We start from the raw sequence: 24,531 nt of genomic DNA, 5'->3' as shown, positions 1-24,531 counted from the left end.
TATTATTTTTATTTTTATTTTTTTTTTTTATTTTTTTGGTCTTTTTGAGACAGGGTCTCCCTGTAACTCCAGCTGTCCTGTAACTCACTATGTAGACCAGGCTGGCCTTAAACTCACAGAGATCTGCCTGCCTCTGCCTCCTGAGTGCTGGGATTAACAGCGTACACCACTTATTTTATGTGTAAGTGTGTATTGCCTGTATGTAGGTAAGTGCACCTGTGTCATGCAGTGCCCATGGAGGTCAGAAGAGGCTGTTGGATCCCCTGGGACTGGAGTTATGGACAGTTATTAGCTGCCATGTGGGTGCTGGGATTCAAACCCGGGTCTTCTGCAAGAACAACTAGTGTTCTTAACCGCTGAGCCACCTCTCAGATCTCTCTCTAATTCTAGAGAGATCTTCCATTGTGGTAAACTCATGTGCATACATGTGGCCTTATTTTAAGACTCTTGATGGTATGAAACAGAACCTTAAGAGATGCTGTCCAGTGTTTCTCCTAACCTGCCTGGCGCATCCCCAAGCTCTTCAGCCTTCATCAGAACCTCACGTGACAAGAGCTGGCTACTTCAGTCCTTCACACCTCTCTAGGGCTGCTCCCTGTCAGCACCCTTCGATAGCCTCCAGTTTCACACATGAAATATTCAGGAGAAAATGTGTACTGAACATTAAACAGAACTTTTTCGTGTCATTATTCTGTAAGCAATACAGTCTAAAAACCATGCTCAGAACATTTGTACTATATCTGAGTAAGTCGTCTAGAGAGAATTTGGAGTGTTCGGGAAGATGTACGTAGGCTGTATGGGAAGACCATACCATTCTATATAAGAGACTTGAGCATCCGTGGAGTTTGGTCTCCATAGGAGACTTCTGATTTCTTCAGAGAACTTTAGATGAAATGAGCATTTCATTTCTATATTAACCAAGGACCTTTAGTCACATTTCAACAGATGAGCTAGAACACAGTGGGAATGTCCCATGGTCTGCTGTGCCACAGCATACTGTCCTTGGACTGGTTCTAGACAATAGTCTTTGGGTATCTCATTAAGGATTAAGCTTCCATCCCTGACCCAAGATACCTCTGGGACAGCATGGGGGACAGAGATGGAATGTTCCCCTTGGTTCTTTCTATATCAGGCTCAGAAGATATAATTAGCAGATGTGTGGGGAATGAGGCTGGAAGCACGCACAGAGAGGGGAGAGGAGAGAGGGACCCTGAGGTCTAGGGATGCTTCATAATACTAAGATCCCTAAGTAATTAAGGCCAGCCTTTGAGGGTGGGGTGCTCTCAGAACCAGCTAAGCTAAGGGAGTACCAGATTCTGACCACATTAAAAAGAATTCTTAGTAGAGCTGGATATCAAGCTCCAGGGTTAATTACAGGGTACAAGACTTTTTTTTTTAATCTCAAAAAAGTTATTTTTTAAGCAAGAGAGAGTAGAGGATAGGACCTTCACAGGATTACCTCAATCTTATGAAATCCCAGAGTATCCTCATTGCATTATTCTCCAGTTCTAAGATGGAACCTCCATTCCCTAAATAGGAAAATTAAAAACCAACTGGCCCGCTCCTGTGTTTATAAACAAGAAGGCAAGATTAGAGAGAGGCAGCAACTTGGCCAAGTTAGCCAGGCTCACAGCCACAAAGAGGTCCAATTACAATTCCTGCTGTGCTCTCTGGAATAGACCATGCTCTTCAACGTCAAGAGTGTCAGTCAGATATAACCCTCAAACTAAAACTATGTAATTATATACTAGACTATAAATTCAAAATTCTATATGTTTACTATAATTTTTGAATATTGTTTACTGACAAAACTGTACCACCAAGCTTCAAGAACAATGTGAAATTTGTCACTGTTCCTATAACACGAGTCTTTTCAAATTCTCCAGACTATACAAAGTATTTCAGTGTATCATGTTATTTGTTAAAGAAAGCAATGCTAATAAAAAAAAATTTTTAAAGCGTATCAGTCAGTGCCAGTACAGGACAAACCTTCCCCACACGGGTCCGTCTGCTAGCCCCATGCAACCTAAAGGCTCTGGGAATGATGCATATCCCACTCCAAATGATTAGATACTCCAAATTTGAAGCCACTGTTGAAGGCACTAAAGGAATTTTAGTCTCTTTAGTTAATTTTAGGCTACTAATATCTATGTTAAAATTAAGAAGTCATATTCAGTTAGAATTTTTAATGCAGAAGAAAGCAGTAAACTAAGAGGACTCATTCTGTTGAGAAAAACTTAATTCACATTTTTAGAAGAGAACTGAATATAACAGAAAATTGAGAGAAAAATCGCCCCTCCCACTCCATTCGCCAGGCACACAGATTTCCACATTGCTCGGTCTGTCATGAAAAGTATAGCACAGGCCTTCATTTGTGCATTTATTTAGGTATGTGTTCGTTCATTTATTTCAGACTGGGAATTGAACCTGGGGTCCTGAGCATGCTAGACAAGTACTCTGCACTGAGCGATACTGCCAGCCTTCTTTGTACTGTTTCTGATTGAGCCAAGGTCTCTCTAAGTCATTCAGATTGGCCTTGAACTCACTGGTAGCCCAGCAAGGCATCGAACTTGTGAGCTTCCTGCCTCAAGCCTAAGACACCAGGCCTAGCACTTTTTTCTTTTCAAAGGGATGTCACTATACACTCACATGCACACACCACACACATGCACACACCACACATGCACACATGACCATGTGACACATGAACATATGACACACATGCACACACAGAGACACACATATACACCACACACATCACATACTATACACACATACACATATAGGGACACACCACACATGCACACACATGTATACAGATGCATGCTCACACTACATACATGCACACACCACACATTCACACATGCACACACCACAGACACACAGGCACACAATGTACACACATCACACACATATTTATACATGTACCACATAAGGCACACACACCAGACACGCACATACACACATTAGACACATGCACACTATACATGTACACACAGGCACACACACCAAACACACACATGCACACACAACACACACGCACATATGGGCATACCACATACACCACATACTCAGCACACACACATGCACATACCACAAATACATACACATGAACACATAGGCATACATATACATGTATGCGCACATACACATATCACACACATCGCACATGCATGCACACACATTCACACACAAACATGCACACATATACCACACTCACCCCACTCACACATGCTCATGCACAAGTACACACATACCATATCACACGTGCACACACATACATCATACCACACATGCACACACAGGCATACCCAGAAACCACACACACAGACACACACTTGCACACACACCACACATGCACACACATACATCACACCACACATGCACACACACAGGCAGACCCAGAAACCACACACACCACACATGCACATACAGGCAGACACACATACCACACTACACATGCACACACACATCAAGACACAAAAACCACACACACCACAATGCACACACGAGCAGACACACAAACCACACACACGTGTACACACTTGCACACGCACCACACACGCACACACACACTTCTCTCTACACCTCACTTTTCTCATGCCTGCTGTCTATATCCAGCTGTACCTCGTTCTCTATAAATGTCAGCATTTCAACACACTCCAGCCAAAATGAGTTCCATTTATCCGCTGTCATAACAGTGGTTTTATTTTCTCTTTCCTGGCTCTAGTTCAAAAGTCATTGTCATGCTTTGATTGTTTCGATTTGGAAGATAAATCTTAAATAATGCCTAGTCTGTTTAGCTCTCTCTTTTGGGACAATGAAAGGAGAAACATTCTCTACTAAGTCATGTCTATCCTACTCAACAGAAAGCTCTTCAATCCTCTAATTCCATCTAGTGGATACACCAATCCTGATACTGTTTGTCCTTTGACTGCATGAGGCCTGGTGGAAACATTGATAAAGATAGTCAGACAGTTACTCAGACTGGTCAGAGCTCAGCCAGGGAGAAAGGAATTCATGAAAGTGGCCAGAAATGGAGGTCTTGAGACAGAACCTACATTTGTATCACTGGCTGTCTTCACAACCAAGCTTCATGGGAGCCAAACTTGAGCGGCATGAAGTATAGTGATGAGCTGCTGTCCAGGCATCGACCACCTGGGCTCAGTCCAGCTCTGATGAGTGACTTTGGAGAAGTCATTTAACTTCAGTAAGGCTCTAGGTCTGTGTCTCTAAAGTGGGGCACATGGCAGAACCCACATTAGAGACTTGTTCAGGATCAAGTGATAAACCTCAGTAAATCCTAGCATACTGTGTGTGGGCACTCTTTATAGTGCCCAAAGTATGTAAGGTTGCCACCCGTGGGAAGATCATGAAGTACTGGGAAAAACAGCCCATCACCATGTGTGGCAGTGCTGAGGCAGGTATTGTACGTGTCAGGTGTGTCAACTGAGAAGCAGTTCTGGAGCTGCCATTCCTCTCCTGTACTTCTGATAGAGACCTGCCCTGTGGAGAAGGCTGGCTGGTGGGTCTTCCAGCACTCACAGAGCCCTTATGGCTGTGTTTGTCACATTCTGTGATGGAGACCGAAAGGTCACATGACTAATGATGAGCTGCAGTCTGGAAATGTCAGCACTACCCACCATGCGTGCATGCATGTGTGTGTGTGGGGGTGGTGGTGGTTGTGCATAGCATGTACTTGCTAGTGTGGATGCATGTGCATGTGTGTGCATGCATGTGGAGGCCAGAGGTTGATGCTATGTTTTTCTTTTTTCTTTTTAAAAAATATTTTATGTATTTATTTTATTTTATGTGTATTTGTGTATTGCCTGCATGTAGGTAAGTGCACCCGTATCATGCAGTGCCCATGGAGGGCAAAAGAGGCTGTCAGATCTCCAGAACTGGAGTTATGGACAGTTGTTAGCTGCCATGTGGGTGCTGGGATTTGAACCCAGGTCTTCTGCAAGAACAGTCAGCGTTCTTAACTGCTGAGCCATCTCTCCAGCCCCCTATACCTTCAGTTTTTAAGACAGAGTCTCTCACTAAACCTGAAGCTTATCAACTAGGCTAAGGTTACTGGCACACATTACCATGCTGGCCTTTTACGTGGTTTCTGGAGATGCTAACTTGGCTTCTCATGGTTGTACTGCAGGCACGTTAGTGAAATCACTCCCCTGTCCCACAGGCTGTTATTCCCTTCAGCCCCATGCTTTGGTTCAATGAGATTTCAAATAATGCTGCCTGGCCACTCAGTTTGAGAAGAGTCATTGCTATGGGCTTAACTTTCACAGGAAGCATGTTTGCTGTTCACCAAATACCACCCAATGTACTGGCCATAATCAGTCCAAAGTTTCCCACACTGGAGTCAGAGCCCTGCAACTGAGCAAGGGCTCTGACTTCAAGAGCAACTGCGACGATTTCTGTGGAGAAGGGAAGCCATAGCTATATGGGCTTCCAGTTTCCCTTTGCCCAGTATCACAATTCCAGAGACAGGGAGTAAAATTATATCATGCTGGAGGATGGCGGAGCCCACTGAGGGTGTGCATGCCGTTCTTTCTCCAGTAGAGGGAGAAGACACACACAGAGATTGGTGAGGATATGAATGATGACAGGAATTCCATTTCCTGACAGCTGTTGCCCACACTAGTGTATCAAGAGCCAATGAGATCCCTGCCTGGAAAGAAAGACTTTCTTGCTTGAGGGTAATTATTAACACTGCAGAAGGCGCCACACTTCAACTAATCCAGATCAGGAAGAGAAGGAAGGGAGGATGGCAATGGGAGGGAGGGAGGGGAGGGAGGGGAGGGAGGGGAGGGTGGGCACACCTCTCAAGTAGCATCTGCAGAGATGCCATTGAAGAAGCCCATACAGGGAGGGGAGGATGGGAAGGAGAGAGAAGAAACAACACCAAAGAGAAGGGAAGCCCCGACAGAGCTCAGCCGTAAAGACATTCTATGTCATGATGAAGCGGAGACACAAAGACAGAGGCAGGTAGGTGTTTAGGGCCTGTGAGGGAATTGTTGGCCACTGGGCAAGGATGATAGCCTCACAGGTTTTCATTCAACCACTTTTACTGACCTCAGCGTAAAGGGAAGGAGCTGCCTAAGCAAACAAGGTTACTCCTACCACCCCTGGCTTTTTCTCGATTAACCCCATTTTAGCAAAATAGCTATTTAAATAATTGTGATGGCTAGTTTTAACGGTCAACTTTATACGGCCTAGAATCACCTGGGAAGAGTCTCAAGGAGGTTGGGCTGTGGGGACGCCTGTGAGGGAATTTCTTCATTGGGTTCACTGGGCAGGAAGGACCATTTTGAATGTGGGGAATGCCATCTCATCAGCTGGGCCCTGAAATGTGCAAGAATGAAAAAGACAGCTGAAAAATAAGCGAGCACCCAATGCATTCTCTCTGCTGACTGTGGATGCGGTAGGAGCAGCCGTTCTAGGGTCCTGCCTCCTTGATTCCCTGCTATGACGGACTATGAGCTAAAATGAACCCTTACTCCTCTAAGTTGCTTTTTGTCAAGGTATTTTATCACAGCAACAGAAGTGGAAGAAGACAATAAATAGTCACTCAAATAAACCATTAGAGAATTAGAGGTGTTTCTGGAGAATTAGAAAAGCCAGTCATCTTCCAATCCTTAAATAATTGCACATTCACACGCAGGCAGATGATGTCACAGCTAGACACTATGATGGCCAAGTTACACAAAAGCACCATGCCTTTTTTCTAATCACAGAAAGAAAGCCAAAATATTTTTAAAATTTTTTAGCAAAAATACAAAGCAATTGGTAAATATGAAAATTATTTACAGTAGTTTATATTGTTCTAAATTAAACCTGACACAGTTTAGGGGTCAGAAACCCCAATAAAGCACATGGCATACAATATCCCAGGGCTTCCTGGAAGCAACTTCCCAGGTGGAGCAGTAAAATGAGCCTCCAGTTATAGGCTTCTAAAGAATATGGTTTTGTTTTAAGGTAGATTTACTGGTAAAACAAACAAAAAAATTTTCAGTAATTGTTTCTCTTGGATTTAGTTACTGTGTTTCATCTGAACAACCCTTCCCTATTACCTGGAGAAAATATTTTAATGCAGAAAGGAAGCTTTCTAGAGCTTTCGCCTAGGATACAACCCTCTAAACTCAATACCGGCTCTCTGGGCAGGACTCCAAACCGACGCGAATCGAGGAATTTAGCTCTTGGCTTATGTTCGTCAGCAAAGCCACTGGGGCTCCAAGAACGCAGGCCTGTGCGCGCTGACCCCACTGCCCAACTACACCACCCAGAGCAGCTCTGTCAGGAGAGAAACATGGATTTTACCAGCACCATAGACACTTCTGTGTTCATTACAGGGCATTCGCTAGTGAGAGGAGGTCATATGTGCTTTATGCTCCTTTATGCTGAGGATAACAATAAAGTTAGATTATAATATAAAAGACTCAAGACAGGTATTTCACCACACTCATTTGTTTGTAACCATGTTGGATTTCCTTCTTTCACCAGGTTGTCAAAATCATTTCTTTAATTAGCCTTATAGACGAAATTAATATAGCCTACATTTCAAAAATAATTTTTCAATGGTCAAACCAGCCATTGACCCCCATATTTCATTCTCCAGTGGGGCTTAAAAGGTGGTGAGTTGTGATGGGAATGACAGAGAAAGCAAGCTGTTACCATCCTATTCTTTATTCTCCGAACCTGCACACTCCTAGGGACAGCAGTGCTCCCACCAAGGAAAGCACTAGGTCAGAGCTTCCACCTGGGATTTCAGGGAGAGCTTGTTGTTCTTTCTATGACACCAGGTAGAACTCCAAGTTCTCAGTAAAAAAGCATACTGTGTCATTTTTAATATCCAACAGGGCACGGGAAGCAGGGCCCTGAGGTTAACATTTGCCAGAGAACCAGCAACCCTGGGCTACAGCCTAAGTCTGAACATTACCTCCTTGCTCTCAAAGGTCTGCAGAGTCTGACTTTTCAAATTGGATGAGGAAGTGGTACAGAAAAAACATATTTAGACAGATGTTTTGGAAATCAGAAAATAAGTCTTAAAATAACCCAAGCCCTGAGAAACTGCCTGACTGAAAAAGTGATATAAATTGACCATTTTCACGTAACTAGGCCTGACTTCCTCACACAGCCTCTGATGATCTGAGACCTAAAACTGAAGTTGGAAGTGATACAGAGATGTGTATGATTTGTATGTATATGTGTACATACACGTGTGTTTATGCCATCAAATGTCTTTTGGGCATGAGAAAGATTTAAAGTTCAGCAAAAGTGTCTAGTGACAGCGTAATGCTCTCTGAAGGGAAAGTCAGACCTTACGTCTGTAGAGTTCTAGACTGCGTATCTGGAGTGGAATCCCCTTACTGTTTAACTCTTCTTTAAAAAACTTGTTGGTTTTGTTGTTGTGATGAGCCCTTATTTGTCAACATAGGTAAGTCATACAAACCTGGAGTGCTAAGGAGCTCCCCTCAGTGAGAGGGCGGGGAAGAAGCCCAGGCCACCTCCTAGGAAGGTGGTCACCTTTTCTCCTCAGAAGCACTGAGTCTAGAAGCAAAAAGCTTTGGAGAAGTTAGGAGGAGCTGTCCTTTGGCCTTAGAATAGAGCATTTCTCAGTTATCCAGGCAGATTCTGAGAACCTCAAAGAGGATGAAAATGTCTGCTCACTTCAGGACCCTGTGATGAGGATTTCCAAGCTCACAATACTGCGGGCAGCATGAAACATGAAGATCTTCTGACGTCAGTGAAATAGCTCACGTAAATGAGCCATATGAGCTGAATGAATGCCTATTTCTTCAAGAAGTCATAAATTCTAACACTTGTTTATAAAACACCCTTGAGAGACATTCATGAAAGTTAAGACCTATCAACAGAGTTAAACACATGTGAATCACGTCTTTAAAACAAGTATGTGAGGTATAAGAAAGTAATCAAGATTGTATCCTAATTTCAAAAACGATTAAAAAAGCAAATAGCAAGCTAAATTTCCAATGAAATTTCTTTAATAAGCAATCTTCCAAATAATAAGCAATGATTTCAACCACCCAGAGGTACAATGATCTCACTAACAATTAAAACCCTCCAAAACTAACTTTCAATTCCCTTCCACATACATTTAAGAAAATATTCCCAGCTATGTAAGCACACATACCAAAAAATGGGGATGAATATTCATCAATAAGAAATAAGGGAAAAGTTTCACCCTGTGAAATAAGCAGCAATGAAGGCTTTGTTTGTCCCTGTCTTAACTGAGGCAATTGTTTCAAGCTATAAGGCACTGTGTGAAGAAACTAACATACAACATCTATTTGTTTGTTTAATTAATGTTACACAAGGTCTTATTACATAGCTGAGGCTGGCCTAGAACTTGCTGTGTAGCCCAGACTGGACTCCTGCCTTTGCTTCCCAAGTGCTGGGACTACAGGCTTGCACAACCATAGCCGGCCTAATCACCTTTTTGTTTTATGTCTTAAGCATGCTACTTTACTACAGTTTCACATCTGGAATCAGAACTAGCCCACAAGAAAGTTCTAAAAATCAATAATAACCAACAAGAAAACAATAGGGAGGGGAACGGATGAAATGACCCAAAGAAGTAATAGAAGAAACAAGATCATTTCTGGCTTTTGAACTTGCCCAGTAATAATAGCCTTATACCTCTTACACACATTTAATTTGGAAAGCACTTCTTTTACTCATGCTGGCTCACACAGCTGACAGAGCATATGTTGTGGGCATTAAGCAGACAAAAAGATGAAAGAATGGATGACAGACCCCCCCCCCCCGCCCCCAGGACAAGGGTCTTAGTCCTCAGCCCATGGACCAAATCCTTAGTGGATTTTTATATGCTACAGAGTTAGAAATCATTTTCTATTTTGTAAATAAAGTTTACAAGTGAGTCATACTCAACTGTTTACTTGCTGGTATGCCTGTGGTTGCTGTCTTTGGTACAAACACAAAGCTTAGTGGTTGCAACAGAGACTGTTAGCCTCCAAAGCCAAAAACATTTAATCTCTTGGTCATCTATATGTTTGTTGATTCCTGTCCTAGACCCATACAATGCAAAAAGCCCAGATTTTTAAAGAACCAATCTGTTCTTTGTACTCAATTTCTGCCTCTCTTTAACTATTCTAGCATGTGGTCCATTTCAGTCATCTGTTTAAAGGATAACAAAGAGATTACAGAGACTGGAGAGATGGCTCAGTGGTTAAGAGCACTGGCTGCTCTTGCAGAGGACTGGGGTTCAATTCCCAGCACCCACATAATGGCTAGCAACTATCCGAAACTCTAGTTCCAGGGGAATCTGAAGCTCTCTTCTGACCTCCATGGGCATTGCATGGCATGGGTGCACTTACATACATGCAAGCAATATACTCATAAACATAAAATAAAAATAATAAATAAAAATTTTTTAAGAAAGCGATTATAGAACAGGAATCTAGATACTTAAGTGGAAGGGACAAAGGCATTGTGAATGGAGTCAGATACTGCCAGTGCAGAACAGACAGGAAGTGCAGGTCACCTGTTTCCCCATTTCACAGGCCACAAGTAGAGAAGACCCATCCCATGCCAGCCACCACTTTTTAAAAACGTCTTCATCTGCTTAACGCCCACAACACAAGCTCTATAGCTGTACAGGCCAGCATGAACAAAAGAGGTGCCTTCCAAAGCGCCCAATGTGGATCACATGTAAAGTCTCCTTCATTCCTGGTTCAGAAAATGGACTTTAGATTGTGTGTGTGTGTGTGTGTGTGTGTGTGTGTGTGTGTGTGTGTGATACTACTTGAATTAGATTTGGTTGATGTTGGAGTGGGTTAGGACTTTCAGGGATACTTTGGGCATACTTTGGGATGAAATGGGCATACTTTGTATATACTATAGACATGAATCTACCAGAGGAAAGATTGTACTGGGCTGAACAGTGTTGCCACTGAAATTCATGCCCATCAGGAACTCCGGAATGCAATGCTATTAGGAAACTGGGTCTTTTAGAGGTGACCAAGCTGAGATGAGGTCACCCTTGATTAGTGGCAGCCTTATAAGAGGGGACAAATTTGGACACAGAGCAAACACAACTATGTGAGCACAGAGACACATGTGGGCACTATGTGCAGACTGACACAGAAACTGGAGTGACACATGGACAAGTCAATACACGCCAAGAATTTGTAGCAGTCAGAGTCCGGGTGAGAAGCTGGAAATGGGTTTCCCCCCAGCACTTCCAGCCAGCAACAAACAACCTTGACTTTGGACTTCTACCATCTAGAACTGTGAGCAAATAATCTTGTTTTAAGGTACTTGGACTGAGGTACTTGGTCAGTGCAATCCTAGGAAATGAATACAGGTGAGCGGGTAACCAGGGACAGTCTATGGAAAAGAACTGAGACCAAGAGAAAAGGAGAAAGTGATAGAACATAAAACCCCATAAAATCCCTTGTTTAAAGCATAAACTCAGAGAACCTCCAGACCATGAAGGAAAACAAAACAAAAACAGAAACTAAGAGGCCCTGGCTACTAAATCTGATTAAGTTTCACAAACACACGCTGCCAAGGTAAGCAGAACCGGTTTACACTTGAGCCTTTTCTTCTAATAGTTCTGTTTATAAACCCATCCCTGAATTCCAAGATTCATCCAGCCACTCAACTATAATCAGTAAATAAACTATAGTCTACAGCATGAGAAAACAGAAATCACCAGGTCATTCCCACCATGCTTCTCCACAGGAAACCTGGTTTTAGGACATGTTACATAGGGTGAATAGCAATATACTTTCAAAGAGACGCACTAAAAAGCACTGGATGTTCACATCATCGCCATCACTGCTACAACCTCCCAATGGTTAAGTTGTAGCTTTCACATAACTATGTTTTAATTCACCCCACACCCTTCAGCATGACTGCAGAAATTTGAAACTAAGACAAGACACGGTCCTTCAAATGGCTTTGCAACTGCTAGGAAATGACAGTGAAGGGAGCTACAGGGACTGGAGCAGTGGCTCAGCAGTTAAAAGCACTAGCTGTTTTGCTGAGGATCTGGATTCTATTCTCAGCACCCACACAGCAGCTAACAACCATCTGTAACTCCAGTTCCAGGGGATCCAAAGCCCTCTTTTGACCTCTGTGGGCACTGCATGTGTGTGATGCACTTACATACATGGAGGCAGAACACTCATACATACAAAATATAAAAAAATAAATTTAATTTGAAAAAGAAAAACTTTTAAAATCTTTTATTTGTTATTTTGATTTTATTTTATGTGTATGAGTGTACTGCATGCATGTATGTAAGTGTACCTGTTGTGCAGTGCCCATAGGGGTCAGAAGAGGGCATCAGAAGAGGGTGTCAGATCCCCTGGAACTAGAGTTACAGATAGTTGTTAGCCATGTGTGGGTACTGGGGACTGAACCCGGGCCTTCTGCAGGAGCAACCAATGCTCTTAACTGCTGAGTCATCTCTCCAGCCCTGAAAAAAATCTTTTAAAAAAGAAGTGAAATTATATTGGTCCCTTTAATCTTTGGTTATACTTTCCTTTTGGGTGTTTAAGGCCATACAGTTGGTCCAGATAAACCGATTTATTTTTACTCTTAAGGTCGTTTGAGGATCTGTTTCTCAGGGGTCACATGGGCTTGGGAGGAGACCCTGGCTCCTTTCTTTTACCAGTTCCACCTATGTAAAGATAAGTCAAAGGTCCTGCTCAACCATGGTTGGCTTCGCTTGGAAGCATGGAGGAAATAATTCCTCTGTGTTGACCTTCTTTTGAGTTGTTGGCCAGGGTAGCCAAAGGGATTCCCAGCATAGACTGGGAAATTGAACAGTAGGCCCCAATCTTATCCAAAGGAATATTGACAACTGATTACTGCTGGATGAGGAAGAGCTGACCTTCCAAAAACAAAGACCTCTAGATAGGCTGACTAGATTCACCAGATGGACAAGTAGTGGGGAATGGCTGGGGGTGCCGACAACACAGCAGACAGTAACAGGGATATCAGAGTATGGGGGCTCTGGTGGGGGGAGGGAGGCTATGGGAGGGTGCTACCTGGGAAGTGGGTGTATAAAAAAAAATTCTAAAAAAAAAAGGAAGTGAGCTGCAGAGATAACATACATTCTGTGTTCTTTTATACGATGAACCCTTAAGAAATAAAAACGTAAACTGTTTAGTTGCTTTGAAACTTCCTCTGTCATATATAGGAAATACACAGGAGCACAGGTGCCACAAGTCCCTGAGAAGGCCATCCATGCCAAAACCGACGAAATTCTGCCATGTTAACAGCAGAATTCTCTTTAAATATACTGATGACTCAACTGACAGATTTTTTAAATCATCATGCCACATCACAAGGATTATTTTTTTTTTCAATATTTTATTTATTTTTTATTTTATGTGTATGAATACATTGCCCACCTATATGTAAGTGTGCCTGTGTTGTACAATGCCTGCAGAAGTCAGAAGATGGCATTGGATTCCCTGGAACTGGAGTTATAGACAGTTGTTAGCCACCATGTGGGTGCGGGGATTCAAACCTGGGTCCTCTCTAAGAACAGTCAGTACTTTTCCAGCCTGTACTGATTATTTTAAATGAAAACTTTATTCTTCTCTTTTCCCTTAAAAAAATTTATTAAATTTATTTTATATGTATATATGTGCACCATGTGTATACAGGCAGTTGTGAGCCACCATGTAGGTGCTAAGAACCAAACTCAGGTCTTCTGGTTAAGAGGAAGCAGCCAGTGGTCTTAAACCGCCGAGCCATCTCTCCAGCCCTTTTCTTCAATTTTTAAAGTCAAGGTGTTAATATGTAGCCCAGGCTGGCCTCAAGCTCATGATCTTTCTGTTGCTGCCTCCTGGGTGCTAGAACCACAAACATCTACCACCATGCCTGGCTAAGGTCTTATTTCTAATCTAGATTCAAAATCAATTCTGACACACTTCAATATAGCATATGAAATTTTATTTGCTGTCTCCCACCCTCTTCATCCTGTTCCCCCCTCATCTTTAAGATATTTTCCTCATGAATGACCAGTGGGACCAGAAAGCAAATACCAGTTTGACACGCCCACATCATGAGAGCACTTTGCTGCCTGAAACAGCAGCACCGCTCTCAGAAAATGTCATTTAGTTCCCAAGAAGGGTCAGCTCCCAACACAAACAAATTCACCAATTCTCCGAGTAGTCTGCAGTACATTAGTGAAAATATTTCCCGTGACAAAGAATTCTTGAAAAGCTGGCTACTGAAGCCCACATCTCTATTTTCCCACTGAAGCAATTAACTGGGTCTCTCAGCTTAAGGGGAAAATGGCCATGCCTTTCTTTTCTGGTCCCTAAGATGAGCAACCTTGATAACTCCCTAAATTTCTTAATGCCTGCACGCTGTGCAGCATCACAACCTCATTTCCTGCAGAAATTTTCCTGCAGAAATAAGACCACAGGGCTAACTGAATCGCTTCTGCTCCTCTCAAGGATTTCTTCCTCTACTGAGTAGGAGTTCAAAATACTTTGGCATCTGCCCAAAGGACTTAGCAAATCCTTTCAAAGACTTTCACTGACCCAAGTAGGAAGGCATGCATTCACAGACAGAGTCAAGCATGTTACCTCATTCTGCTCGCACATGTACTGTATCCTTAAGGTGTCCATTGCTCTGATCATGGCTTGCATGGCGGTGAATATGTTTTGGTAAACCAGCTTCGTGAACCCCTTTCTATCTTCATCACTGTAGCCAGACCCATGGATTATTCTCATTTGCTTGATAAAGGTGCTTTTCCCGCTTTCACCAGTTCCAAAAAAAAAAAAAAAAAAAAAAATGCAGATCAGAGTCAGCAGACTCCAAAAGGAAGACCAGGCCACAGTAGTGCATATCACAGTGACAGATTGGTGGGATGGATTTGGGAAGAGAACAGATGCTTATATGGTGTTAGGTAGTGTCATCCTGACCCCAGGAAATGGCTCCCCATCTTCCTTGGCCTGAGTCCTTGAAACAGCAGCCACCTGTGTCTGAACTTCCAACATATGATGGCTTTGCTTATGCTCATACTGACACTGGCAGGGACGGAGCTGCTTCAGCCTGGAAGGGTTTGAGAAGCAGAGGCACTAGAAGAAGAGAAGGCTGATTCACGCGCCAGTTCCTGACTTTCAGGTGCATGCATGTGCTTGACCCTCGCACAAATGAAGCATCGTTCTCATTTGTACCACGTGTTGACATGATTGTTGTTGTTCATGTTCCAATCTGTAGTTCAGAAGATCTCCAAAACTCACAACACTAGCCCACTGTATTAAGAAATATACTTCATCAAACTATTCCTATTGCTCTTAAATGTGCGAAGACATTTAGACATGGCATACAGAAACTACAATGCCAACACTCCACATTTTTGTCAGACTGAGATTCTGCTCAAAAAGGCAATGAAAATCCAGAGATTTAGGGGATGGAGAGACAGCTCAGCAGGTAAGAGCACTGGCTGCTCTTTCGGAGGACCTAGGCTCAGTTCCCAGAACCCACATGGTGGCTAACAATCTTCTGCGATTTAAGCCCTCTTTTAACCTACACGGGCATTGCACAGATGCACTCACATACATGCAGGCAAAACACTCGTACACATAAAATAAAAATAAATAAATAAATTTAATATATTTATACAATTCAATTTAAATATCTTCCAGTATTTTTATGATAAATATGATCAATTATATAAGATTTCATTGCCATGCATTGAGAGTATGTTCTATTCACGGTTCATTTCCAAAGCTAAGTATTTCTTTCATAATTTTATTAACAGTTCAGTTGTTAATAAAGTTTCAGGTTGAGGTCTTGACTCCCACAACCTCATTCACCCTCCCCGCTACACCACCTGTCTCTCCTCCTAGAGTGGGCACCGGCCCATTTCTTCTCTTGGCACCCCAGACCTCTGGACTACCCTCTTGGCCCAGACTCCCCACTGCTTCCTGATCCTTTGCAGCCAGACCAATCCAATTCCTCAGTCTAGTCCCCTGGAGTCCTCAAAGCCTGTTCCCTTCCCCACCTTGCCTTTGCACACCTGAGACCAGCCTTCATCCCTGACTGGTCCAACCCCCAACTTCCTGAGGCCAGCATCTTTCCTGGACAAATATCCCAGTCACCACTCATCAAAGAAGATCATTTGCAGCAATCGGAGACTAATACCAAGTACCACAACTGGTCACACACAGACATTGTCTATGAACTGCCCAGGCCTAAGGGCCACATCTGCAATGCAACCTGTACACCTAAGGCTCCTGGAACATAGACCAGGGATAAAGAAGAGGACACTAAGGAATTAGTTCCTATAATGAAGCTCCTCATGCAGAGGAGGGCCAGGAACACAAAAGGTCACAAATGGCCAAAGTGTAGAGATCAAGGGCCTGCTAAATAATGATCTTGGACAGGACCCTTTAATAAACTTCATCCACCCAAGGCTCAGGGACCATCACGGAAGAGGGAGTGGAGAGACTTAAGAGCCAGAGAGGATGGACATGACCATATGGAAACAGAGATCTACAAGCTCCTAGGAGCCTGCTCATATGACACATATAGCATACACAAGTCCCAGGTAAACTCAGGCAGACAGTAACCCAACATAGAACTGGGAAAATGAACAGCAGACCCAATCTTAGCTAAAGGAATGTTGGCAATTAATTGCTGCTAGATGAAGAAGAGCTGATCTTCCTAAACCAAGGGACACTAGATAGGCTGGCTAGACTCAGCAGATGGGCTTGCACTGGGAAACGGCTGGGGGCACTGACAATACAGTGGGCAGTAACAGGGATGACAGAGTATATGGGCTCCAGTGGTGAGGGCAGGGGGAGGGAGGGAGAGTGCCATTTAGGATGTGGGTATAAAGATGAATAAGATTGTTTGGGAAGTTCTATATGAGATATACAAAAAAAAATCAATTAAAATATCATAAGAAAAAAATAAAGTTTCAAGTTGAAATGAGGGAGAAACTATCTCAGGACTAAAATGGCTCAAGCTGTATCCTTTAAATAAATGCACTTTATAAAGTGAAAATTACATTTTCATAAGTTGTTACAAAAAGAGAAAATTTATCGAATAGTATATGTAAAGAACATGTTATGTGAAAAAAATCTCAATTAGAACAACATAATCAAAGATTCTGCTACAATGAGGGCCACAAATTGCATATCATGAAATGATTTATTAATTATGATTGTCTATATTTATTCACTTTCTGGTGACCCAACAGAATACCCAAACTATACAATTATCATCAAGTTCCATCATCTCTGGTACTTTGTTGACTCTTAGTCATATAAACACCATAGTTGTACACATCTTTTTTGACATCTTATTTATAGAGATGTTTTCGAGGTTAGGAGGTTAGAAAATGTAATAGTTATGAACTTGATTATAATTTGTAACTATTTGAACTTATGGTGTGTGGGCCTTTCTGTATGCTCTTGATAGGACAATTAGGAGGTAGGGCCTGTTGCAAAGGCCCACTTGAGATAAAACTCTAAGTATGTGATAAGATTCTTCTGATTAAAGCAGATATTCCTTCAGATTGATTTTTGTCAAAATACAAAGCAGATCTTCTGTCTCTCCATCAAGCCCTTGATGACTTTCCTTTCTCCCAAGAAGAAAGGCTTGCCTACAAAGGTAGGCAAGAAGGCCTGGTGTCTGGATCCTGCTGCCCTTGCCATCCTTTGCACACAGCATGCCTTCTTCCAGCCTCTGTTCTCCAGCCACACTGGCCTGCCCTTCACACAAGCTCTTTCTTCTTCCTGGCCATCTACCCTATTGCTTGTCCTTATTCTTGGCTTGCCTGGGCTTCCTGACCAGGTCAAGTTCAGTCCTCCAGGTGTCATGAACTTCTCTTTGTAGTCCTTTTCCCAGAGACACTCTGCCATATACTGTGATTCTCCTATTAATTTCATGTCTCTCTACCAAGGGAGATGGGGCGGAGGCCTGGTTCATTTTTATTTATGGTCTTAGTTTCTTTTCTGTGGCTGTGATAAAAATATCTTGGAAAAAAAGCAACTTAAGGCAGAGTGTGTTTATGTCACAATTCCATGTTACGGTCCATCATGGCAGGGAAGCCACAGCCACAGGAGCGTGAGAGAACTAGTCACATCACACCCACAGTCAAGAACAGAGGGCTATAAATTAATGCTCAGCTTGCTCTCCACTTCATACAGTCCAGGATATCCTACTCAGGGCATGGTCCTGCCCACAATTAAGATGGATCTTCCCACATCAATTAACTTAATCAACACAATCTTTCACAGACATTCTCAGTGCTAACCTTAATCCAATTATCCCTCACGGGTATACCTGGGGGCCGGACTCCTCAGTGAAGAGTTGATAGTCAGTACTAACCATCATGCTTTTATTGGCTTCTTTGTGCCTAGAGTGACATCTGACCCTTGGTATATGCTTAATAGATGCTGTTTGAGCTTATTTTCAAATTACAGTAAGAAACACATAGAAAATTTACCTTTTAACTATTTGGGTATGTGCCTATGTGTGTGGTATACATGTATGCATGTTTGTGCAGGTGTGTTCACAAATGTGCATGCATGTGTAGACTAGAGGTTGATAGTGGGTGTCTTTCTCAATTGCTCTCCACTTAATTCTTTGAGTCAAGGTCTCTCAACTGAACCTGGAGCTTGTCAAATCAGTTAGTCTGGCTGGTAGACCAGTGAGATCTAGATATCGACGTGTCACCATGCTGGGATTTTTACATGGGTGCTGGGGATATGAACTCTGATCCTCAGACTGATACAGCCAGTACTTTACTGAATAAACCATCTCCCCAGTCCACTTCTTTGAACTACTTTTGGATGCACAGTTCAGTCTAGTTACAACACATGCATTCGGTGTTGTTCAATCAAGCCTCAGGAGTAACTCCATCCCCAGCCCTTGGCATCCACCCTTCTGTTTCTGTAAATCTGAATATTCTTAATACCTACTGTACTGGAAGCTATGCAATCTTTGTCTTTTGTATCTGGCTTATTTCAGTCAGCACAGCATCCTCAATGTGCGTCCATGTTGCAGCGTATGTCAAAGTTATCTTTCTGAATAACATCTCTGAATTAAAATCTCATCAGTTTCAGCTACCTACACCACCCAACACCCAGGGAAATAGGACATGCCAGTTCTCTGTCAACCACCCTGACAACTCCAGCCACATAATAGGCAGAGAAAGGCCCTATGGGGAGCCTTATTCTGATTTTCAGTGCCCCTTTCTGGGTGATAACTGGGTCCTGATAATGGCAAATATTAAAGTAGTCACTCTGTGCTGAGCATTCTGTCCAACTCATCTACTTCAAGCCTCAGAACCACTGGTATGAGGCAAGTACTGTTATGGTCGGTATGCAGGCGAGACTCCGGGGATTCAGACTGGTTGTGTAAATGTCCGCAAGCTCACATAGTTAGCAAGAAAAAGACCCGGTATTTATTCACTTGGACTCCAAGGACAGGCTCTATTGTCAGAGAAGAAAGTCTGGGTCATGAACCAAAGGTCTGGTTCCACTAGCCTAGAAGGAACAAAAGTTAAATTTGGTCACACACTGAATTCTAAACTCTGGCCAAGCTTATTTCACAGGCTTGGGTCCTTCTGGGATGTAAAGAGAACCTTTAGACAGATGACAGTCCTCACAAACAGGGTCCCTGTTATCTTACTCCAACCTCCAGAGGCAGAAAAGACTGCAGCTTTCTGCCCATCACAGGCTGAGTCCCAGCTGCATGCAACACAGAGGTGGAAGAGGAGAAGCCATGTCACCAGTGCCCCAGCTTTCAAGGCTCACCACAAATACTACAACCCCTGGAAAGAATCTTTTCTGCTCCATCCCTCCAACATTAAAGTGAGCTTTCAACGTGCTTAGGACATCCAGTAGCAGTACAGCACCTAATTGCTTGCAGCTAGATCTCTCAGTACATCCTTATCCAGTAAGGGTGGGGCCTGGGAGTTATCTATTTGTGTACCACACACAAGGGGCCTGCTACACAGTTGACGCTCAAAGAATCATTAAATGAAAGACTGGATAGAGCAAACTCGAAATGTCAGCTTTCCTCACATCATGGACAACTCAGAAAAATGAGCTGTAATTGCACAAGGATAATCACGATGAGGCTCGCTGCTCTTAGAAATCATTGCTTTCTGGTGACTTGGTTGGCCAGATCTCACGTGAGGACCGGAGGACCTGTGGGAAGATCCGATTGAAAGACCGAAGGCAGACTATGCTAAGCTGGTATGTTGATCATTTCCAGCTGAAATCACTCAAGAACAGTAATTTCAGAAAAGGCATTTGTCTTGACTTTCCCTGTTTCCCCATTTGCAGTAGGCCAAGAAGGCCCTTTGTGAGGGGTAGCCTTCCCACACCAAGCTGGGGAATGGCCTTGATCTCTACAGACTATGACTGAGGCTGTCACGAACCTGAATAAGCAAACTGAAGAAATGCTGATCTTCCACGGTTTCTTCCTGCCCCATATAGCTGAGCGACAGTCTCCACTCCTCTACCACAGTCCACGTGTCCATGTGCCCTGTCACTCTTTCACAAAGTTATTGTTTTTTTGTTGAAATAGTATAAAATCACTGTTTGGTCATTTATTTAGACTTCATTGTCTTGTGAAGATCCCCACGTGTATGCAAAGGTAACTTCGGTGTTTTTTTCTCTTTAATCATCTCATGAATTAACTGGGTCCTAGATTCAGCCACAGAGCCACACAAAACATAACAAGAGTATAGGTCTCCTTCTTCCCTACAATTTACTATCGGAGCTTGGCCCAAAGTCCTAGTCCTGACTAGACCTCTCCTCCCAATGAACTCTAGGGTTCCTTACCCCAAGCACTTTCATACTTGTTTTATTCCAACCAGCTGGACTGGACCTTGGATCCAGTGTTAGTGTACCTCAAACAAGCATTAGCATGCCTGTATTTCATACAGGAGGAAGTCAACATGAACACAGAGATTACATAACCATTTCAAACAGGCTGCAACTGTGACCTTGAAGCCAGAAAAATCACTTAAGACAGCCTGAATGTCTGCAGCAAGATAGAGAACCTTCCAGTAACAATGGCCGTTCACTCACAGGAGATCAAGCCAGTCTACCAGCACCACCAAGCACACAAATATGTTTTAAAAGCCACCAATTTTTGCTTCTGAATTTGGAGCATTTCAAAAAGAAAATGTTTACAGTGGTTTTAAAGTTAAGGAAGAAAACTAACAAACACCAATATTTAAAATATTCTTTGGTTTCAAATGGCAGTTGTTCAAATACACACACACCACACACACACACACACACACACACACACACACACACACAAACAAACAAATGTGAAGCAAAATAGGATAGGTTAGAGAAAAGAAGAGAGATTGAATGATATCCACCACCGAAGGCCAAGATCAAGAAAACAAAGGAACCATCTGGGGCTTCCTCTCACTCTCATTCATGTCTCCACACAACCCAGTTAGATCATTTTCCAAAAGGGAAACCGAGAATCCTAAAGATTAAACAGGTTGTTCAAGTTTGCTCAGCTTGTGAATGTTGGCCTGGGTCTGAGTCCACATGCTCTTCCCATGACAGTTGGGTGGCCTCCTTTTATGCCCAAACTGAGAGACAACACCAGCGATTAATTCTTTCAGCGTGCAGAACTGGGCTCCATAGGAGATGGTTCCATGAGCAGGTGGGGGCAGGCAGAGGGACCAGGTAACACAAGCCAAGGATCTGAGCAGATTCAGTCACCTGTTCTGAACAGAAACTCTACACGTGAACATTGAGCATACAACTATTAGTTTATTTGGAGACAGTAAAATGAAAATCTGAGGGATATGATTTGGGGGATGAAAATTATTGGTGGTTTTAACTGTTTTTTAATTGAGGATTGAGTGACTTGGCTTTTTTTTTTTTCCTTTATGGTACTGATTCCATTTTAAAAGGTAGGTTTGGGTCCACATTGCTGTGCTACTATCTCCCTTCAGAATGAGCTTACTGGGACACCTCCTGGGGGTGGAGAAGAGGAGCAGCCCTCAGTCCAGAGCAGACTTTTGGTTCAAAGACGGACAAGAATTTTGTTAATCTTTCCGTTAGGAAGATGAATTTTAGTGTCAGGCTAGCAAGGGATTTCCTTAGGTTTGATTGATTGGAGCTCCATTTCAGAAGGGCTTTTGACCCCAGACCCCACAAAAAAAACACAGAGGAGGGGGAGAATCAACTAACAATTCAATTTATAGATTCAGTTTTGAATATAAATAAGGGAAATGGCTCTTCTCCATTTAGTTTTTATTTCTCCATTTTTATACTTGAAAATAAAATCTAACATTGGCTATTAAATAGTCACAAGCCACTAAATGACACTCCAGTCACCAAAGGAATACCTATGTACACCGTGACATCCATCTAAATATCCAAATCTATGATGGTCTCTGAGATTATAATGCATCTGAAAAATTCCCACCACATTGTATTTTCACTGTACCATTTAATGCTGAGACGTGTTCAGATACACAAATACCATTATATGCTGTCCAGGTTTGCCGCCAAAGAATAGAGTCTGCTCCACAGCCTAGGTGTGAAGCTGCCCGTATCACCTAGGTTTGTTAAGTGGACTCTATTATGTTTGCACAATGGTGAAATTACCTAACGACGTGAACATACGCCCCTCGTTAAGTCATGCACGACTGCACTCTTCAACTCTTACCAGTATCACGAGCCCACTGTGTGTGAGGCACTTGCTTGTCACCATCCCACCACAACTGCCTTCTGTAATAAAATCAGCAGATAACTTCTGGCAAGGCACTCTGGCCAGCAACAATTCGCCAAAGGACCTCTTGTCCCTGTTCCTTTCTGTCTTTCTGATCACTCACCTCTCAGCAGGAGACAAAACTGCTTCCAAACTGCTCAGGCCTCCAGCCTCCTGCTGTGAAGCTCTGCTTGGGATCTTTTGCCGCCTTCTCCTTTAATCATGCAGGTTTGTTTGTTTTTTTCCTCCAGGATAGACACTCAGCACTGGGTAAATAGGACATGTGTCCCTTGCTACTCTGCAATGCTTGGCATACATATGGGTAATATGTGCTCTATTCCAAGTTGAAGCTCACCTCCACAAACCTGCTGACCTCTGACTTTGCAGAGCTGAGAGCTTTCCTACAAGCCACTCCCTCTTGACATTACCCTCTGTTAGTGTCTCCCAAACTTCAGTCAGGTGTGCATCAATATTGCGATTCTGCCATGTCCAGGTGACAACTGCATGATTATTTAATATTTTACTTTATCTATTTTTCAACTAATTTTGTTATGAAATATGAAAAATTACCATTTTTGATGATCAAATTAAATAAAATAAAATACATGACTTTACAATATTCCATCTAAAAGCAGCATATCTGTTTTCTGTAAGCTGGCTGCTGCATTTTGGTATGCACACTGAAAGGATTGTCCTTTTCAGGTGGAATTAACCCTTTTACTCCCCATCAAAGATTTTTTTCCCTGTTCTTATGTGCCTTCACTCACTAGAGGCCTCGGAAATTCAGCCCAGGAATCTCATCCATATGTAAAACGATGAAACTCAAAACTCACGAAACGGAAAAAAGACCAACAAAATGTCTGCACACTAAAATTATACTCGTTGTGGGATCTGAGAAAGCAAACAGGTTTAAAGTTTCTGTTCAATTTCAAATATACAGGAAGAGTTATGGGGTGGGGGCAGGTAGCAGAACAGAGGCCAAAGCAAAATAAATCCTCTTTAAATGATAGGCAAAAGATATCCAAACAGAAAACCAATTGTTCTAGAACTTACCCAGAATTCAGAAAGCCTGCCTCCCTGAGAGCTAACACAAGGAGCTAAAAATCTGAACCAGGCAGAGCATCCCCAGTACAGGTCCAGGTATTTCCCATTCCCCCATCTTCACCCTTCATACCCCCCACCCCATGAGAAGCTGCCGTTCTCAGTTTAGGTTAGAGCAGACACTGTGAAGAGAGAAAAATATTTCACAAAAATGAGGACAGGATTCTGAATGTTGGGAATATGTGACCCACAGCAGAGGGAGCATGAGCATGTCTCATGAGACCACAAAAAGGACTCTAAGAACAGGGACTTATTTCTTCTGACAGAACACACTAGGAACCTAAGGTTATTTATGAATGGGTATTTATTGGTTATAGACCACCATGACGATTCAGTTTTGGAAAGCAGCAAGAAAAAGGCTGCCTGGTCCGAGCAGGCAGATCTGTTGCATATACAAAGCCACCTCTCCCTTTACAGGTGCCGGCTATTTGCTCTCTGAGGAAGTCACAAACACCTGGTGCCAAGGGGGGGGGGGGGTCAGGTTCCGTATCAAGCCTTTTGTGGAGTCTTGATAAGAAATATAAAAAATGTCTTTCATAATCTTGAAGTGGCAGTAATCTTCTCCTGCAAAGAGACCTGCCCAGAAGATAGTGTTGTAACTTCCGGTTGCTCTACTCCAGCTTTAACTGACCTTGGGCAGTGGCTACTGACCTTGGGTGCTAGGCAATGGGAGTTTTTGCAACTGCATGTGCTGCCATCTGGCATTTA

The 24,531-nt window shown here is 42.8% G+C and overlaps 1 protein-coding gene across 1 annotated transcript in view; it reads right to left on the bottom strand.

Annotated features, from left to right (window-relative positions):
• LOC103734422 (guanine nucleotide-binding protein subunit alpha-14) overlaps positions 1-24,531 on the bottom strand; it is a 201,107-nt gene that overhangs the window by 73,195 nt on the left and 103,381 nt on the right. Inside the window, exon 2 of the mRNA XM_017798230.2 lies at positions 14,598-14,782. Within this exon, the coding sequence (XP_017653719.2) occupies positions 14,598-14,782 (185 nt within the window). The remainder of the gene's footprint in view (positions 1-14,597; positions 14,783-24,531) is intronic.

Source organism: Nannospalax galili, unplaced genomic scaffold (genome assembly GCF_000622305.1).
Source record: "Nannospalax galili isolate Female #2095 unplaced genomic scaffold, S.galili_v1.0 scaffold1296, whole genome shotgun sequence".
NCBI lineage: Eukaryota > Metazoa > Chordata > Mammalia > Rodentia > Spalacidae > Nannospalax > Nannospalax galili.
The sequence above is the reverse complement of the archived record's forward strand: the minus strand, read 5'-3'. Positions and strand labels throughout refer to the sequence as shown.